Source organism: Glycine max, chromosome 14, assembly GCF_000004515.6.
Source record: "Glycine max cultivar Williams 82 chromosome 14, Glycine_max_v4.0, whole genome shotgun sequence".
NCBI lineage: Eukaryota > Viridiplantae > Streptophyta > Magnoliopsida > Fabales > Fabaceae > Glycine > Glycine max.
The window spans coordinates 27,819,950-27,836,594 of record NC_038250.2 but is presented as its reverse complement, the minus strand read 5'-3'; the positions used below and the strand labels follow the sequence as shown (position 1 = coordinate 27,836,594).

Here is a 16,645-nt window from a genome sequence, read left to right as displayed (position 1 = left end):
TTAATAGTTAATTTACATACCAATTCATAGTCCACACATCTCTTTTCATACTAGACACTTATTCCCTGAATATAACTTTACCAAGTAACACAAGTTCCTCGAGAGTTCGATACTCGATTCTTACCGTTTTATACTACTTGTGTGATCCAATGCACTTGTCGGGTTCAAACACGCCACAAGCAAGCTTCCATCAGGTTGAGTATCTAAATATACTAAGGAAAAGATCCAAAAAATCAAAGATGTAAAATAGAAGGAACGAATAACAACTTATTTTTAATCCATTTATGTTGACCTATGGGACATGGTGGAAAATGGAAATTACATTCCATATAACGATCAGTTAAACAAAATTCCTAAAAGTCAATGGACAAAGGAGCAATCAGATTTTCTCAACTCGAAGACTCGAAATGTGATGCTATATGCTCTATCAGAAGAGGAGTACACCAAGGTACACAACTTTAAAAGTGTCAAACAAATGTGGGACACTCTAGCTGTAACGTATGAAGGAACGTAACGGGTAAAGAAGAACAAACTAAGTCTCCTCACTCATAAGTATGAAATCTTCTCTATGGAAGAAGGCAAAGACATACAAAGTATGTTCAGACGCTTTCAAACAATTCTTAATTAATTAAGATTTATAGGTAGAACTTATGATAACTATGATCATATTGACAAAATTTTGAGAAGTTTGTCTAGAAAATGGAGACCATAGGTAACGACGCTAAGATCTTTAAAGAATCTTGATTCCATGTCCCTTGAAGAACTTGTTAGTATCCTTAAGGTTCATGAACAAGAAATTCAATAGGACGAAGGATCCAAGGGAGAGAAGTTTTTGGCTCTTAGCAGTCAAAAGAACATAAAGACATCATTGTCTAAAGAACAAGTCTTGAGAAGCTTGTCCAAAGCTCTTAAAGTTGATAACTCCTCTAATGAAGAATCTGAGGAAGACTTTGATGAAGATAAACTCGATTTCATCTCACGAAAGATCTACAAGATGTGGAAAAACAAAGGTGGCTCCAGATGGAGTTCCTCAAAAAGGGTGCTCAAGGAAAAGAAAGATAAAGACAAAAGCTCTATAATGTTGAAGCAAAGACATTTTGATGTTTTGATGATGCCAAAGGATCATGTGCTTCTCAAGTTTAATTCAAGAGGATCATGCGCTTCTCAAGTTTAATTCAAGACAAGAATCCAAGAAATTCAAGATATATGATCAAGATAATCTCTAGAGATTTAGGAAGGGAATTCCAAGTTGAAACAACAAGAGGTTTGGCCAATGAATTTAAGCTAAAATGTTTTTACAAGAGGTTTATTCTCTGGTAATCGATTACCAGAGGATGTAATCGATTACCAATGGCCAAAATGCTTCCTGAAATGTTTTTAAAATGATTTTGAATACTTTTGAAACCATGTAATCGATTACATAAGTATTGTAATCGATTACCAGCAGTTGAAACTATTTATAACAGCTATTAGAAATTTGAATTCAAATTTTACAATGTGTAATCGATTACACATGGATGGTAATCGATTACCAACAATTATTGAACATTTTAATTCAAATTTTAAAGCCTGTAATCAATTACACAAGTCTTGTAATCGATTACCAGAGGAGATTTTCAGAAAATAATTTCCAAGAGTCACATCTGTTCAAATGGTTTTTGAATGGCCATCAAAGGTTTATTTATATGTGACTTGGAACACGAATTTGCTTAGATTTTTTCTGAACAAAAAGTCTTATCCTCTCAAAAGCAAAAGTGCCTTATCCTCTAAAACATTCCTTGGCCAAAACACTTGCAATTCAATAAGGAATTATTTGAGTGCTCCATTGTTCAATCTATCTCTTTCAAGAGAGATTTCTTCTTCTCTTCTTCTTACTTCTGAAAAGGGATTAAGAGACCGAGGGTCTCTTGTTGTAAAGCAATCTGAACACAAAGGAAGGGTTATCCTTGTGTGGTCCAAAACTTGTAAAGGGTTTTTACAAGATAGTGGAACTCTCAAGCAGGTTGCTTGGGGACTGGACGTAGGCACAAGGGTGTGGCCGAACCAGTATAAAACTGAGTTTGCACTTTCTCTTCCCTTAAACTCTTTTATTTATTGTTGCTTTACATTTACATTCAGATTTGTTATTTTGAATCATCTTTTAGAAATCTATCTTTAAGGCAACTTGGAACTTGCATTAAAATCAAAGTAGAATTTTAATTGGGGAAATAGTTTGTAATATCTTAATTCAACCCCCCCTTCTTAAGATATCTGAGGCCACTTGTCTAACATATAATATGCTATGAATGCAAGAAGCCTAGACACTTCAAATCTGAGTGCCCATAACTGGAGAAGGCTCAAGATAAGAAGAAACAATGATGAGTGTGTCATAAAATGTAAAGATGGGTCATCCCAATTCTCTGCCAAGAGAAAAGGAAACCTTTACAAGGTCAAACCAAAAGAACACTCAAATCAAAAGGTATCGTGCTTACTATTTGTTAAAGAAAATAATTGGTTATGGCATAAAAAACTTGGTCATGCAAGTTGGAGGTTAATTTCTAAACTGCTGAAAAACAACCTTGTAAGAGATCTACCAAGTATGTCATACAAAATGATTTATTTTGTGAGGAATTTCAAAAGGGGAAACAAATTAAAAACTCTTTTTCCAGTAAAAACATTGCTTCCACCTCAAGACCTTTGTAGTTATTACACCTTGTCCAACCAGAACTGCATCCACTAGTGGAAAGAGGTATGCACTTGTCATAATGGACGACTACTCTAGATGGACATGGGTCATGTTTCTAAACCACAAGGATGAGTCTTTTGATATCTTCTTTAAATTATGTAAAAATGTTCAAAACAAAAAAGGAGTATGCATTATTTCAATCAGAAGTGAGCAAGGGGGAAAATTTGAAAATGATAAGTTTTAACTATTCTATGAAAAAGATGGTATTCTTCAGAAATTTTCAACACCTAGAACACCTCAAAAAATGGAGTAGTTGAAAGAAAGAACATATCTCTACAAGAGATGGCCAGGACCATGCTCAATGATAATTCAACCCCTAAGCCCTTCTAGGCTAAAGCAGTGAATACTGCATGTTATTTTTAAAACAAAATTTATGTAAGATCTATTCTTAAAAAGACTCCTTATGAACTATGGAAGGGAAAAAAACCCAACATATCATACTTCCATCCATTTGGATGTAAATGTTTCATTCTCATCACAAAGGATAACTTGTGAAAGTTTGACTTGAGAAGTGATAATGGAAGATTTCTTGGATACTCTGAAACATCTAACGCATTCATAGTTTACAACTCAAGAACCTTAACGATTGAAGAATCTATTCATGTGAAGTTTAACAAAAATAAGCATGATAAAGATTTATCAGAGTTGGATGAGTCTTTTACAGATCTCAAACTAGATGATGGCTTAATAGAAACAAGTTCATCCAGTCAAAACCTAGAAACAAAAGCATCCACCCAACAAGAATCCCATGAAGAGGTAAAGGAGCCCACTGGACACATCATGAGAAGAAATTATCCAAAAAGTCAAATTATTGAAGACTTGACAAATAGTGTTCAGACAAGATCGTAACTTAGATCACAAGGGCATATTGCATTGATCTTTGAAGTAGAACCCAAACATATTGATGATGCAATGCAACACGATATTTGGATCAAATTCGTGCAAGAGGAACTTGATCGGTTTCAAAAGAATAATGTTTAGAAGTTAGTAGAACTACCAAAAGGGAAAAAAGTTGTTGGAGCGAAACGGGTCTTCCACAACAAAATGGATTAAAATGGTAAATTTATGAGAAATAAGGCAAGGTTAGTCACTAAAGGATATTCAAAACAAAGAAACATATGCACTAGTAGCTCATCTAGAGGCAATATGCATTTTACTTTCATTTGCAGTTTATAGCAATATGAAGCTAAATCAAGTGGATGTAAAAAATGCATTTCTCGATAGTTTAATCCAAGAGGAAGTTTATGTTGAACAACCTCCAAGATTTGAGAGTGAAACTCTTCCTTATTATGTTTTTAAACTCAACAAAGCCATATATGGACTTAAGTAATATCCTAGAGCTTGGTATGACAAACTAAACTTGTTTCTCTTGAAAAATGGCTTTGAGCAAGGAAAAGTTGACACAATTCTCTTTCACAAAAATTATGATTCTAGGATTTTATTAGTACAAGCATATGTGGATGACATTATTTTCGGTGCTACTAATGAAATTATCTATGAAGATTTTTCTAAGATAATGAAAACATGATTTGAAATGAGCATGATGGGAGAGCTGAAATTCTTTCTCAGACCACAAATAAAGCAAACACCCAATGGTATCTACATCCACCAAACCAAGAATGTGAAAGAACTATTAGAGAAATTAAACATGAACAATGCAAAAGAAATGAAGACACCCATCCATCCTACAACATACCTTGGACTAGACAAAGAATCAACAAAGGTGGATGGGACCCAATACAGAGCAATGATTGAGTCACTACTTTATCTCACAGTGTCCAAACCTGATATCATGTTCAATGTTTTCCTGTGTGAGATTTCAACAAAAACCAAGGAAAGTCCACCTAAATATAGTTAAATGTATTTTTAGATATCTAATTGGAACCCTAATCTTGGTCTCCTATTCAAAAGAAGAGAAAATTTCAGACTCCTAAGTTTCTGTGATGTTGACTATGTTGATGACAAAGTTGAAAGGAATAGCACAAGTGGAAGCTATCACTTTATTGGTGGTAACTTCATTACATGGACATGCAAGAAGCAAGTCTTAACTACATTGTCCACTGCTGAAGCTGAATATATGTCTGCAACAAGCTCTTATGCTCAACTTCTTTGGATAAAGAACCAGCTTGAGGACTATAACATCTATGAGAGTAAAATTCCCATCTACTATGATAATACAGCTGGTATCAGTCTTTCTCAAAATCCAACATTGTATTCTAAAGCTAGGCATGTAGAAATTAAGCATTATTTCATTAGAGATCATGTTCGGACTGGGACAATGGATTTACAATTTGTACCCACTGATGATCAGCTTGCTGACATTTTCACAACACCCTTAATTGATGAGTGGTTGATTTTGCTAAGAAACCACCTTGGAATGGTGTCTATTAATGAATGAATTAATTTTTATACGTCATCCATTGTTGCATAAAAGGACCTATCATCTAATGAGTATAAGCACACACCTACAACATTCAACATATGGATGCTCACTCATGCATTTATATTTATCATGTAAAACACAATGTTTCCATATTAAAAAAATGTAACTTTTTTTCTTGAGTCTGCTCTTGGTATCACTCTCATTCTAGCTCTGAAAACACTTCATCTTCCTCACTAAGACCAAAACCCTATTTCTAAACCTACTCCAACTCTCTGTAATGGCCGCTTCAAACTCAACTGCTGCCAAAATCATTTCAGTCATAGAGATAACCACCATAAATACTCATAATGAGCCCTTAATACATGTTGAACACTTCTTTGATATTCAAGAACTCAAAAAGGTCGGTCTCAAACTCAACAAAACCCTTTTCTTCTGCAGAGTGAGGAACTTCTTCAATAAGCCATAGACAATCTATCCTGTAATTATTAGAACATTGTAGAGGAATGTTGTTAACGTTTTAATCACGTTAGGATTTACGTTGGCCAAGTGTAACTAAATCCCAATTGTATTACTAAACCGAAGCTCAGGTTGTCTCCCAAGGGAATAGTGCAAGGATGAACATTCAAATTAAAACTTTTCAAATAAAGATATTTTTGTGTTTTCATATTTTAGACTACCTAAAAATAAAACTAATCAAAACAGAAAATAAAATTTATATTTTTCTAGAGAGATTAATCTGTTGAAAATTTAATAAAAGAAAATGTAAGAAGTTACTTTTTGATGAGATAATAATTGTAGACGGAAACAATAACGTTGATATGCTAAGATTGTACTCGGAATCCCCCTATTTGCTGCAATTCCTCACACTTTTACATCGTTATATCGTTCATCCCCAATTCACTAATGTATTTTATCCCTAATCCGTTAGGTGATAGACCTTAAATCACTAATGTATTTTATTGGCTTGTAATGGGACTTGGCTAATAAGGAGTATTGCCTTTTCTAAATATTTCAAAGTAAGTTAGAAGAAGGAAAACATTAGTCTATTCATTTCATTTCATTTACTTCCTACCAATCCTTGGTACCCAGATTTTTAACTTCATATATACTTTCCTTTGTCCTCATTTTTTTTTATTTTTTCTTTACTTTTCTTCTCGCTTGTTTTTCTTTATTTTTTTTCTTCAAATTTTTCCTTTTTCAATACTTTACAAGAGAGAATGGGATAATACTATCAACCTTTGTTCACATGATAGCTTGTTGGTACCCTTTGATTGGTGCATTGCCACTCCAAACTTAAAACTTTTCCCAATTCTTAGACTTATGCTCTCTTATCCTTTAAGTTAAGGGTAATAACGGATATATAAAAATATAAATTTCAAGATTAGGGAATTAGAAAAGAATACATCAATTAAGTTCAAAGAAAGGTGCAAGGGATAAACAATGTAGGGTAGGCTTTTTGGCTCTTGGCTAAACATGCAAACATGGCCTTGATCATTTCAATGCATACAATTGCAATCAATTTACAAGAGATTCAATCAAAGTCTACTATGAGTGAAATAAGAATGTCTCTCAATATATATTTGTATCATTATAAGGATCACTCACTCATTAGGCTAGGTCTACAAGTTGCTTTATTTGCTTTCAATTTTTCACGCCAAACTCATTACACATGTCAATCAAGCAAAATCAATGGTTTTCAATTTTAGCATTTGAGTTCAAGCACACAAAGAATGATTTAAGCACAAAATTTTGTTTTATTTTATGGTGGTTTTGCAAGAAAATGGTGATGCTTCTTAATCACTTGTGTTTCCTTATAAACATATTCCTAAACTACCACAAATATACTAAACAACTAAACTAATAAAGTGAAATTAACAAAAAGTAAAAGAGAGGGGTAGAGAAGGCTTCACTTAGGGAAGAAAAGCCCTCAACATCTCCTCTAATCCATTGTAGCCTTGCTACCTCCATGGATAGCGAGTGCGTGGTCTGCCAAACAAGCTGGTCATTAATAAGGCTGAACATGATGAACAAAACTAAAAAATGCAAGTTAGTGTTATGCTATTGGGTGATAATTTTTTGAACTCCAAACTTAAAGTTAAAACCTATCCTAAATGAATGTAATGTAAAAAGTAAGAGTTAGAAAGCTAGGTTGTATCTCAGTAAGCGCTTCTTTAACATCACTAGCTTCACATTTGGTGTCACTCTAAGGATCTTCGAGCTTGATGACTATGATGTGTTGTGGGACTTCTCCACCAAGGTAAATTTTTAATCTTTGGCCATTAGCCGACCAACTGCAGTCTTTGGATTGATCCTATATCTCTATAGCTCCATATGGCTTAACGTCTTTGACAATAAAGGGACCGTTGCATCTTCATTTTAATTTTTTGGAAACAACTTTAATCTTGAGTTGTAAAGAAATACTTGTTGTCCAAGCCTGAATTCTCTATGGAGGATCTTTTTGTCATAGTACCTCTTGGTTCTTTCTTTGTAGAGCTTGGATGATTCATATGTGTTGAGGCACATTTCTACAACCTACAAAAAACTCTTTGTTATTGATGCTCATTAATGTCAACACACTTATCTAAATGAATACCCATAACCATTCAACTTATTTAATGTTAGTGTCTTTTCTCTTTCTCACCTTATTTCATTCATTCAATTTTCTTTTACCTCTTAATTGATTTTTCAATTTACATTCTATATTCAATGATTTTCACATTATCCATTCTTTTTCCATTTGATGCTTCGTTTTCTCCTCCAACACGCTTAATTATCAACTCATTTCATTTTTTCATATCTTTGTGTCATGCTCCCTTGAATTTTCACATTACCCCATGGAGATACTAACCATGATTAAATTCTTTGTAGCATTTTTTTTCTTTTAAGTAAGCTTGCTATCATTGACAATAAAAGGAAACATTTTGGAATACGAGAAACAAAAGGACAAGAAATACAGACAAAAGCATTAATGTGTTATTTTCCTCATACTCAAGATTCAGCAACATATAAAGGGTTTTTGGGCCTAGGCCTCCTTAGTAACAAAAAACAAACCACAAAGGGTCAAAGGATAACAAAATGCAGCCACTAAGGCAGGCATTGGGAAAGATTGCACAAAATCTCTCTTGATATCATTTTAATCAGTAGGAAAATCTGTTACGGCTAGTCCTGAGGGACCTACGTTCTTGCTGATGGAAGCACATTTTTTCCTGCCCCAGAAGCAACATTGATCTCAATACTGTCAAAAATGTCTGATCCTGATTTTGTACCGTCCTTAATTGGCAATTCATGGCCCTCACTGTTTCCTTCTTTGGTTTTGTTCAATTTGTCTTTGCTTTTTCCCCATACCACGGTGTAAAGTCCACTCACAATGATAATAGCTCCAATCACACTGTAAATTTAAAACATAGCAAATTGGCACATTTAATTTAATTTGGCTATATTGATTAAGAGAGGGACTAGACTATGCTAGTTGAACATTGCATACCTTCCCAAATAAACTTGCTCAGCCAAAACAATGGATCCCAATGCAGCAGTGATAATCATACATAGAGGGCTGAAAGAAGTCACAAACACAGGTCCACGTTCCCTGGTCACAACTCCTTGTACATAGTATGCCATTCCAGAGCATACCACCCCCTAGTTATAAAAAAAATGAATTTTTTTATTCGTAAGAATAAAAGATAATTATCAAGATATTTATAATAACTCATGCATTTCTTGTTAAATGAGTGCTAAGAATTAGTTGAACCATTTAACTACTAATTCACCATATTAGTTTAATTAATTTATCTCTAGGATTGAGAGGATATAAGTTATTAAATATAAGGCAAAAACAACAGATGGGTTGGTAGATTAGTATGGAAAGGTGCTCACAGAATAAACACAAGCTAGGAGCCTTGAGTCCATGCCTATTGACCACACGCTCATGTCACGTTCAAATATAAGGGTCGCAATTGCACCCTCAAAAATGCCCAAAAAGCAAATCCAAGCTGTGACCGAGAGCTCTGCCGGGTACATCTTCAAAGTGAAAGACTAAAATCCACAAAGTACAGCAACATTATTAGTACATGAACATTTTTTTTTGTTTTTTTTTATCTTGGACATAATTAAAATAAAATAAGAATTTAATTTTTATACACTCAATGTAAAAAAAAAAAAAAAGGCTTGAGTCTATTATAAGTATGATTTTCGGGGAAGTTACTGGAACTAAAAAATGGGGTAAAAACTTTTTATACTAAAAATGCATAAATTATTTACTAATAATATAATGAGCTTGATAGTTATGTTATGAAAGTATAAAATAATTTTACATTGTGAATCAATCAGAAATAATTATATGACTTTTAAATTAATTATTGTAAAAATTAATAAATAAAAATTTATAATTAGATGATAATACAAAATTGTTTTAACCCTGTATTGATTATTTTTTTGAAAATAATTCAATGAAAATAAAAGAATGGGCATGTGTAAAAGTGAAAGGGACAGTGTGTTATACTTGCAAGATAAAGAAGCTAGCCCAACCACCACAACTTGCAATGAGCTCTACTGTGCCAAGCACCCAGTTTTGTTCAGAGGGTTGTGTGCTGCTGCCACTTTCATGGTGGGTTGCTGCTTGTCCCTTTATGAACTGAAGGGCCGGGCCTTTGTACAAAGTCATAACCATTGCTCCTGAGACTGTTACTGCGGTTCCAACCACCTTGGCCACGCTGTGTATTTTTCTCAAGTTCACTGTCTCTAACCTGGTTGCCACATTGCAAGAATATATAATATATGATTAGACTGCATGATTCATGCATTGAAATTCTGCTTTTGTTGCTTAATGCAACTTCCACACACATTAGCGTCAGATTGCATTAAACCAAAGTCTTGATTAATATATAATATATGTTATGAATATTCTTTAAAAGTATGTGAATATGACGCCAATTTGTAGTGGCACTTATTGTCAACGGGTGGTCCCATTACCATACCATGCATTGTCTTGTCTATCAGTGCAATATGCGTAGTGAAAGAAATCACTTGTAATTGATGTTTGTAGTCTTTGCTGGGCCACTAATTAAAATTGACACGCTAATAAAAAAATAAAATAATAACCATATATTTCTCTCTCTCAAAGTATTATGAATTTTAGTTATATTAGTCTCAATACAGATTTTATTTACTTTTAGTCCATTATTTTTTGTTTATTATAATTGACATGATTTTAGTTTCTTACTGCTCGTTAGAGATTAAAAACATGTGCTTTTTGTTAAATTGTTAAAAAACAAACTAATTTTTTAGTATAAAATAAAATAAAATTTGTAATATTTTGAGGAAGAAAAAACATACTTAATCCTAAAAAAGCAACATTTTCTCTCTTAAAATAATGTTATTTTTCTGTTTTAATAAAGAGATTAGAAAGAGGACAAGACGTTGTTAAATCAAGGGTGATAGCTATCAAGAATAAGTACTGCATGCAAAGAGTACTAAAATGAGAAAATCCTCAGATATTGTACTTGGATTCTAGCTATAGGGATGCAACTAGCTAGCCTTTTTCTTGTGCGTAAGCGCACAAACTATCGTTAATATTATTGTGAAAAGATTGAAGCATCTATCAAAGTTACCTGCAAATGAGTGCCATTATAAAAGTAATGGCTGGCATGACATTAACGGTGGCCGATGCAAAAGTTGTTGAGGTGTTCTTCATTCCCATGTTGTACAAGTTTTGATCAAGCACTGGCCTGTTTTCATCACAAACAAAATTATCAGATCACATATTCTTAAAAATAAAAAGAAAAGAAAAGAAAAAAAGAAAGAAAAACTAAGTAATTTGTAATCCGTAACTTCTTACCGTATATTGTAAGATTAGAATTTAATTCAAATCATATATAACCAAACTCATGAATAAAAGCCATATCTCAAAGTACAAAAGATGCTCCTATTTAGTACTTAGACTAGATGGTAGATTCTTTGTCCAAAAAGAGATGTCTCTATCTGCCGTATTCTTTCAGTTTTTTTTTTCTTAACTTTTTTGTTAAGCCAAATTTATTCGCAAAATTTCTATCTGCTTAAGGTTATATTTTTAAGTCAATGAAAAAAAAAGGCTATATTTTTAAGATAAATAAAGATAAATATTATATAAATGATTTTTTTTTTTGCTCATCTGTGGTTGAACAGGTAAATGATATTCTTGATAGGGTAACAATCGAGGCATTAAGTTCGGCCCTGTAGTGTCACCACCGACTTGCTATGCTTTCCATTGCATAATTAATTAAAACAAAAAAAGGAAACAATCATGATTAAACTATTTTAATTGCTTAAACTTTAGAGACAGACATCTAGTTAAAATTCAACTCTTCTTAGAAAGAAATGAAGAAAAAAAATAATCAAACTTAAAATCATTTGGTCATGGAAAACTTAATATAATGTCATAAACAAAATATGTTAAATTGTCGTTAAATGAGTTTCGTAAAGAATTTTATACTATATTTATCATTTTGTGGTGGATTGCTTCCTTAGGTATGATGTGTGCACTACAAATGGTGACCCCATATGATGAAGCACCATTGTCGAGTTGTCGCATTTCTAATGTCTGATATTTGGATTATGCAATTAATATTCCTTAATTAATTTCTTTAATTAACGGTTTCGTTTTCAGTAAAACCCACATGACACAACAGAACCAATTAGGAAGCCAGAAGCTAAATTAAAGATAAATACAAGCATCTTATGTGTGGAGAAGTTATTATATTAATATGATCTAATTGGTCTTTATTAATATCTATAAAACACATAATTAAATGTTACAATATTAGTTATTTCTTATTAACTGAAAAAGCATGTTGTTCTATGGAAATTGGTTGAAATCACACACATGCGGCAGTCTCATCATTTCTTCTCTCAAAGGTAGGATTTTTCCAACTTGGAAGAATATAGCTAGTGTTAGTGGAAAAACATGCATGCATGCATGTGTGTACTTGAAATATTTTTCGCTTAGAAGAAAAAAAAAAACAAATGTACGATTCAGCACTTCGAATATTTTGATACGTGCGGAAAGAGATAAAGAGCCTTACTCAAGGAAACCGAGAACCGCTAGCCTCAGGAACACCGGGAGAGTCATCTTTGGCCGTATTTTTCTGTAAAAAAGAAGCATCAAAACGCACACTTATCGTCTCAATTTAATGAATGGAAAGTTAATAAAATAGCTACAAAAGGCATAAAACAAGAAAAGTTTTACTGTGTACATGTAAGTTGTGTGCTAGAAGGGGGATAAATGTGAAAATTTTGTGCATAATATTTATTAAATGAGAAAATAGACAATGTTTACAAGATAAAATGTATGTTTGTTTTAGGTCAATCTCACTTTCTAAGCATGTTGAACGAAAATCCTTGTCTCACTATGAATTTACGTTCCAACTTGTTACAACATGAATTCAAATACAACTAGATATTGTGTTTGGTTTCACGTTTTAGAGAGGTGATTTTCATCATTAAAATATGATTTTCAGAAGTTAATAGCTATAATTTTTATATCTCAAACATATGATTCCGTTATTTTGAAGATGTTTCCAAACATGTTATAGAGTCATGCAAATACTTGAGAAGGAGAGAGACACCTTTCAAGGACAAATGCAAAAGGGGCCATGATGAGAGTGGCAACTACATGACGGTACACGGAGAGTACCCAATGGCTCATGCCATGCTTGAAAGAAACCATGGTGATGATGTACATTCCAGAGTAGCCAAACTGAAGGGACATCATAGCAAGGTAGGGCTTAACCTTGCGGAACACCTTGCCCAATCCACTAGATGATGCATTTTGATCCTCCATCTAGTAAGCTTGAGACACACAGAAAGCACACTTGCACACACTCAGGAACTCACAAACTCACTGATGAGCTATTTGGTTCTGACTTGTGTGTGTTAGTGGATGACATACTTCAAAATCGGAGCGGCCTTCTTATAGGCCCCAAAAGAAAAAAAATTTAAAGAGGCCCCGGTTTTCACAGTACCACATGGCACTAATTCTCTCACTACAATTTTCATTCCCACAGATTTCCTTATCCATTAAGAAAAAAATTAAAGAAACATATTCCGAGCATAGTTACTAGAATAATATTATATATATGTATAATAGAACCAAAAGAAAAAAAAGTTAAGGGAATTATGTTGTTTGTATATCTAGAAAACGAATAATTCATGTTGTCTCTTACTATGATCTATATATATCTATATTCTTTTGTGTTTGTTTACGGGAGTGGGGATATTTGATTTCTATGGCAACAAATGAAAAGGAGTGCTTAGTCATGACGCATGCAAATCAATGATTTATGTTCCTACGGGGTGCTACGTAAGAATGGATGTTATATATGTGCACAACAATTAGAAACAAGAAGTAAAAAATCACCTGTATGATTACAAAGTACATATAATATATAATATGTAAAGGAATTTAAATTGAATAAGATGTGTAAATTATTATAAGTTTTTATATATTATTTTTAATTTTCATTAATAAAAAAATACATAATATTAATTATGATATATATTTTTCCAAAGTAAAAATAAATTATGCTGACCAGATTTTTTATTGTTTTTGAATAAGTTACTCATCTTGATCCATAGATATATGTACATGTCATAATTCTTAATCATTAATATGACATATCTTATTTGAATTGAACATATATACATCCCTCTCACGGATTACCAATACTATCGGTTGGATATTTCAGCATCTAATTTAATTCGGCGATTCTGTGGTTTAGAGTTTTGACATTATTTCACAATTATTGTGTCCCTGTGAGAAGGTTGATATAACGAGTCATGACCAACTATGAAACCTAATAGGAAAAATCCATATTTGTTATGTATGCTGAAAAGTTAGTGTGAATGAAAGAAAGCATAATAGTATCAATTGAGAGGATTAGATCTAACTAATTGCTGGCCTTCTTGGATTTCAATTACAACAAATTACGTTGATGATTATGCAATGGCTCCCACCAAAGGAAAATTTATCCACTCATGTCCCAAGTATAATGCCATTGGCGTATGGAATACCTCTTCACCTCAACTTGTGTCTTCTTTTTTCTTTCTCTCTCAATTGACATGTTTGGGATTATGTCAAAGCAGAAATGCTAGATACTAAGACAATAACACAAGTTGATATAAAAGCTTCGCAACCAATTATTGTTTATTTATGTGTGCAAAATATCATGAATGTTTTCTGACCACAAATAACATAATTCATTGAAGGGTTTTTTTATTGTTTTTATTTTCAGAAAATAATTCTAGAAGAAGAGGAAATATATATTATATATGTAGAAAAGTATTTAAATTTTTACTTCTAGTTTATGGGTTCTATATATAGATCTTGTACAGAAAATTAAAAACTAACAATACCCTAATCTTAAAAACTATATTTAAGTAAATGAAAAGAATAATATGTCTATCTTTATCTCAACATCTAAAAAACAAAACATAATTAACAAATTTCTACAAAATAAAATATCCATTTTTTTCGCAGTAGCACACCTGAAGGAAGGAAAAAAAATCCATTTTTTAAACTAATTCGTATTGATTTTCCTTCCAAACCAGTAGCAATAATGTTTTATACAAAATTACTTTTAGTTTTTTTTTTGCTTAAATAGCTTTTCAATCACTATAATATAAAATTCTTGTCGTTTCGATTGATCCTGTTAATTGTTTTTTCTATTTTAATTCCTACCGTTTTTTTTTTTTCATTTTGATCACATGACTAACTTACATTAAAAACAACTCCAATATATATTTCTTAAATAATATGGACTAAAATGAAAATCTTTTAGTGTAAAACTTTATATTAAATTTTATAATTTATAAGGACGGGTAGAAAAAAAAAATTTAACTAGAGACTAAAACAAAACAAAAACTTATAACAATAAAAAGGGAAAAAAATATTTTTTGATCCATAAGAATAAAAAATAGGCATTAGAAAGTTTAGGATAATTCACACACCCTATTTATCCAATTAGATTTCATTAGTAAAAAAGAACAACCCTATAGAGAATTATTTAAACTTCTTTTTCTACCTATTAAAGCTTCAAGGGGAACGTGTTAGTAATTTTGGATCATATATATATATATATATATATATATATATATATATATATGAGCTAGGATCATTATATAATTAGTCAAAATATTAAAGTAGTCTAATTAATATAAAAATATGACTAATAACGTATATGTCATGAAAGGATAATTGGGTAGATACCGGTGATATTATAATTTGATGAAGGGCCAAGTTATAATGATCAAATGTGAGGTAACTGATGGAAACTACTAATATAAAGGGTTACAGTCCCCATTTGTAGAGAGCACCCACAGCGGTTTCTCTTTATCCTCGTCGGAAAGAGAAAAAATAAAATACAGGAAAAAGGTAAGAAGGGCTCTCTATAATTGGAAAATTATAAAACCCTTCATCATCATCATCATTTCATTATGTCTAATCCAGGTACGTTTCCGTATACAATTTTCATCATGATTTTGAGCATGGGAACACAAAGGGATTTTGTTCATCTCTGTACAGTAATTTCTCTTTCTCTCTACATGAATAGAAAGCATGTGGTTAGAATTGATGATTGTCTGTTAGAAAGAAATTATGTTGATTGATTGAATCCATATATTTGGAATTAAATCAGAGCAACCCATACTTGATTCATGTACGATGTTTGGATAATGTTTTGAGGAAACAAAATAAGATTATCACACTATTGCGGAATGAACAATAATATAAAGGGTGATTGGTAACATCAAATTAATATGACAATTGAAACACATGTAGAGTAACACTACGGTGCACGCATAACAATTTGATGTGTTAACTGGGTTATGCATTTTGTGAGTATCATGCACATATTTCATGTGGGATAGTAGGTATAAATTTAAATGCATTATTTATGTGTTTGTTGTTACTTTTAGAGGCCACTACGTTATATTAAAATAATAATCATAAGGAAAGAAGGGCTCTCTACAATTGGAAGATTATAAACCCAATTTTCTGATCAATCCTTCATCATCATTCCATTATAGCTAATCCAGGTACGCTTTCGTATACAGTTTTTATCATGATTTTGAGTATGAGAACACAAAGGGATTCTATTCATCTGTGTACAGTAATTTCTCTCTCTTTCTCTCTACATGAATAGAAAGCATGTGGTTAGGATTGATAATTGTCTATTAGAAAGAAATTAGGTTGATTGATTGAATCTATATATTTAGAATTAAATCCCAACATTTGGTATCAGAGCAACCCATACTTGATTGATTCATGTATGATGTTTGGATAATGTTTGAGGAAACAAAATAAGATTATTATAAAGGGTGATTGGTAACATCAAATTAATATGATAATTGAAACACTTGTAGAGTAACACTATGATGCATACATAACAATTTGATGTGTTAATTGGGTTATGCATTTTATGAGTATCATGCACATATTTCATGTGGGATAGTAGGTATAAATTTAAATGCATTATTTATGTGTTTGTTGTTACTTTTAGAGGCCACTA

The 16,645-nt window shown here is 32.1% G+C and overlaps 1 protein-coding gene across 1 annotated transcript; it reads right to left on the bottom strand.

The window, feature by feature from the left end:
- Window positions 1-8,059: 8,059 nt before the first annotated feature.
- On the bottom strand, window positions 8,060-13,029 carry LOC100814921 (WAT1-related protein At1g44800). Its single transcript, XM_003544633.5, has 7 exons — window positions 12,707-13,029; window positions 12,164-12,226; window positions 10,715-10,831; window positions 9,607-9,850; window positions 8,982-9,140; window positions 8,593-8,744; window positions 8,060-8,496 (listed from the first exon to the last, which is right to left on the bottom strand). The coding sequence occupies exons 1-7, from the start codon at window positions 12,919-12,921 to the stop codon at window positions 8,283-8,285; spliced, it is 1,164 nt and encodes a 387-aa protein (XP_003544681.1). The 5' UTR covers window positions 12,922-13,029; the 3' UTR covers window positions 8,060-8,282.
- Window positions 13,030-16,645: the final 3,616 nt, after the last annotated feature.

What these genes read in the sequence shown, in the direction of transcription:
- LOC100814921 (XM_003544633.5), bottom strand. Translation starts at nt 12,921, where the DNA reads ATGGAGGATCAAAATGCATCATCTAGTGGATTGGGCAAGGTGTTCCGC. An exon ending in TTTGCATTTGTCCTTGAAAG is followed by an intron (nt 12,227 to 12,706) that starts GTGTCTCTCTCC and finishes TCTTTTTTACAG; the next exon opens with AAAAATACGGCCAAAGATGA. An exon ending in GCGGTTCTCGGTTTCCTTGA is followed by an intron (nt 10,832 to 12,163) that starts GTAAGGCTCTTT and finishes TGATGAAAACAG; the next exon opens with GCCAGTGCTTGATCAAAACT.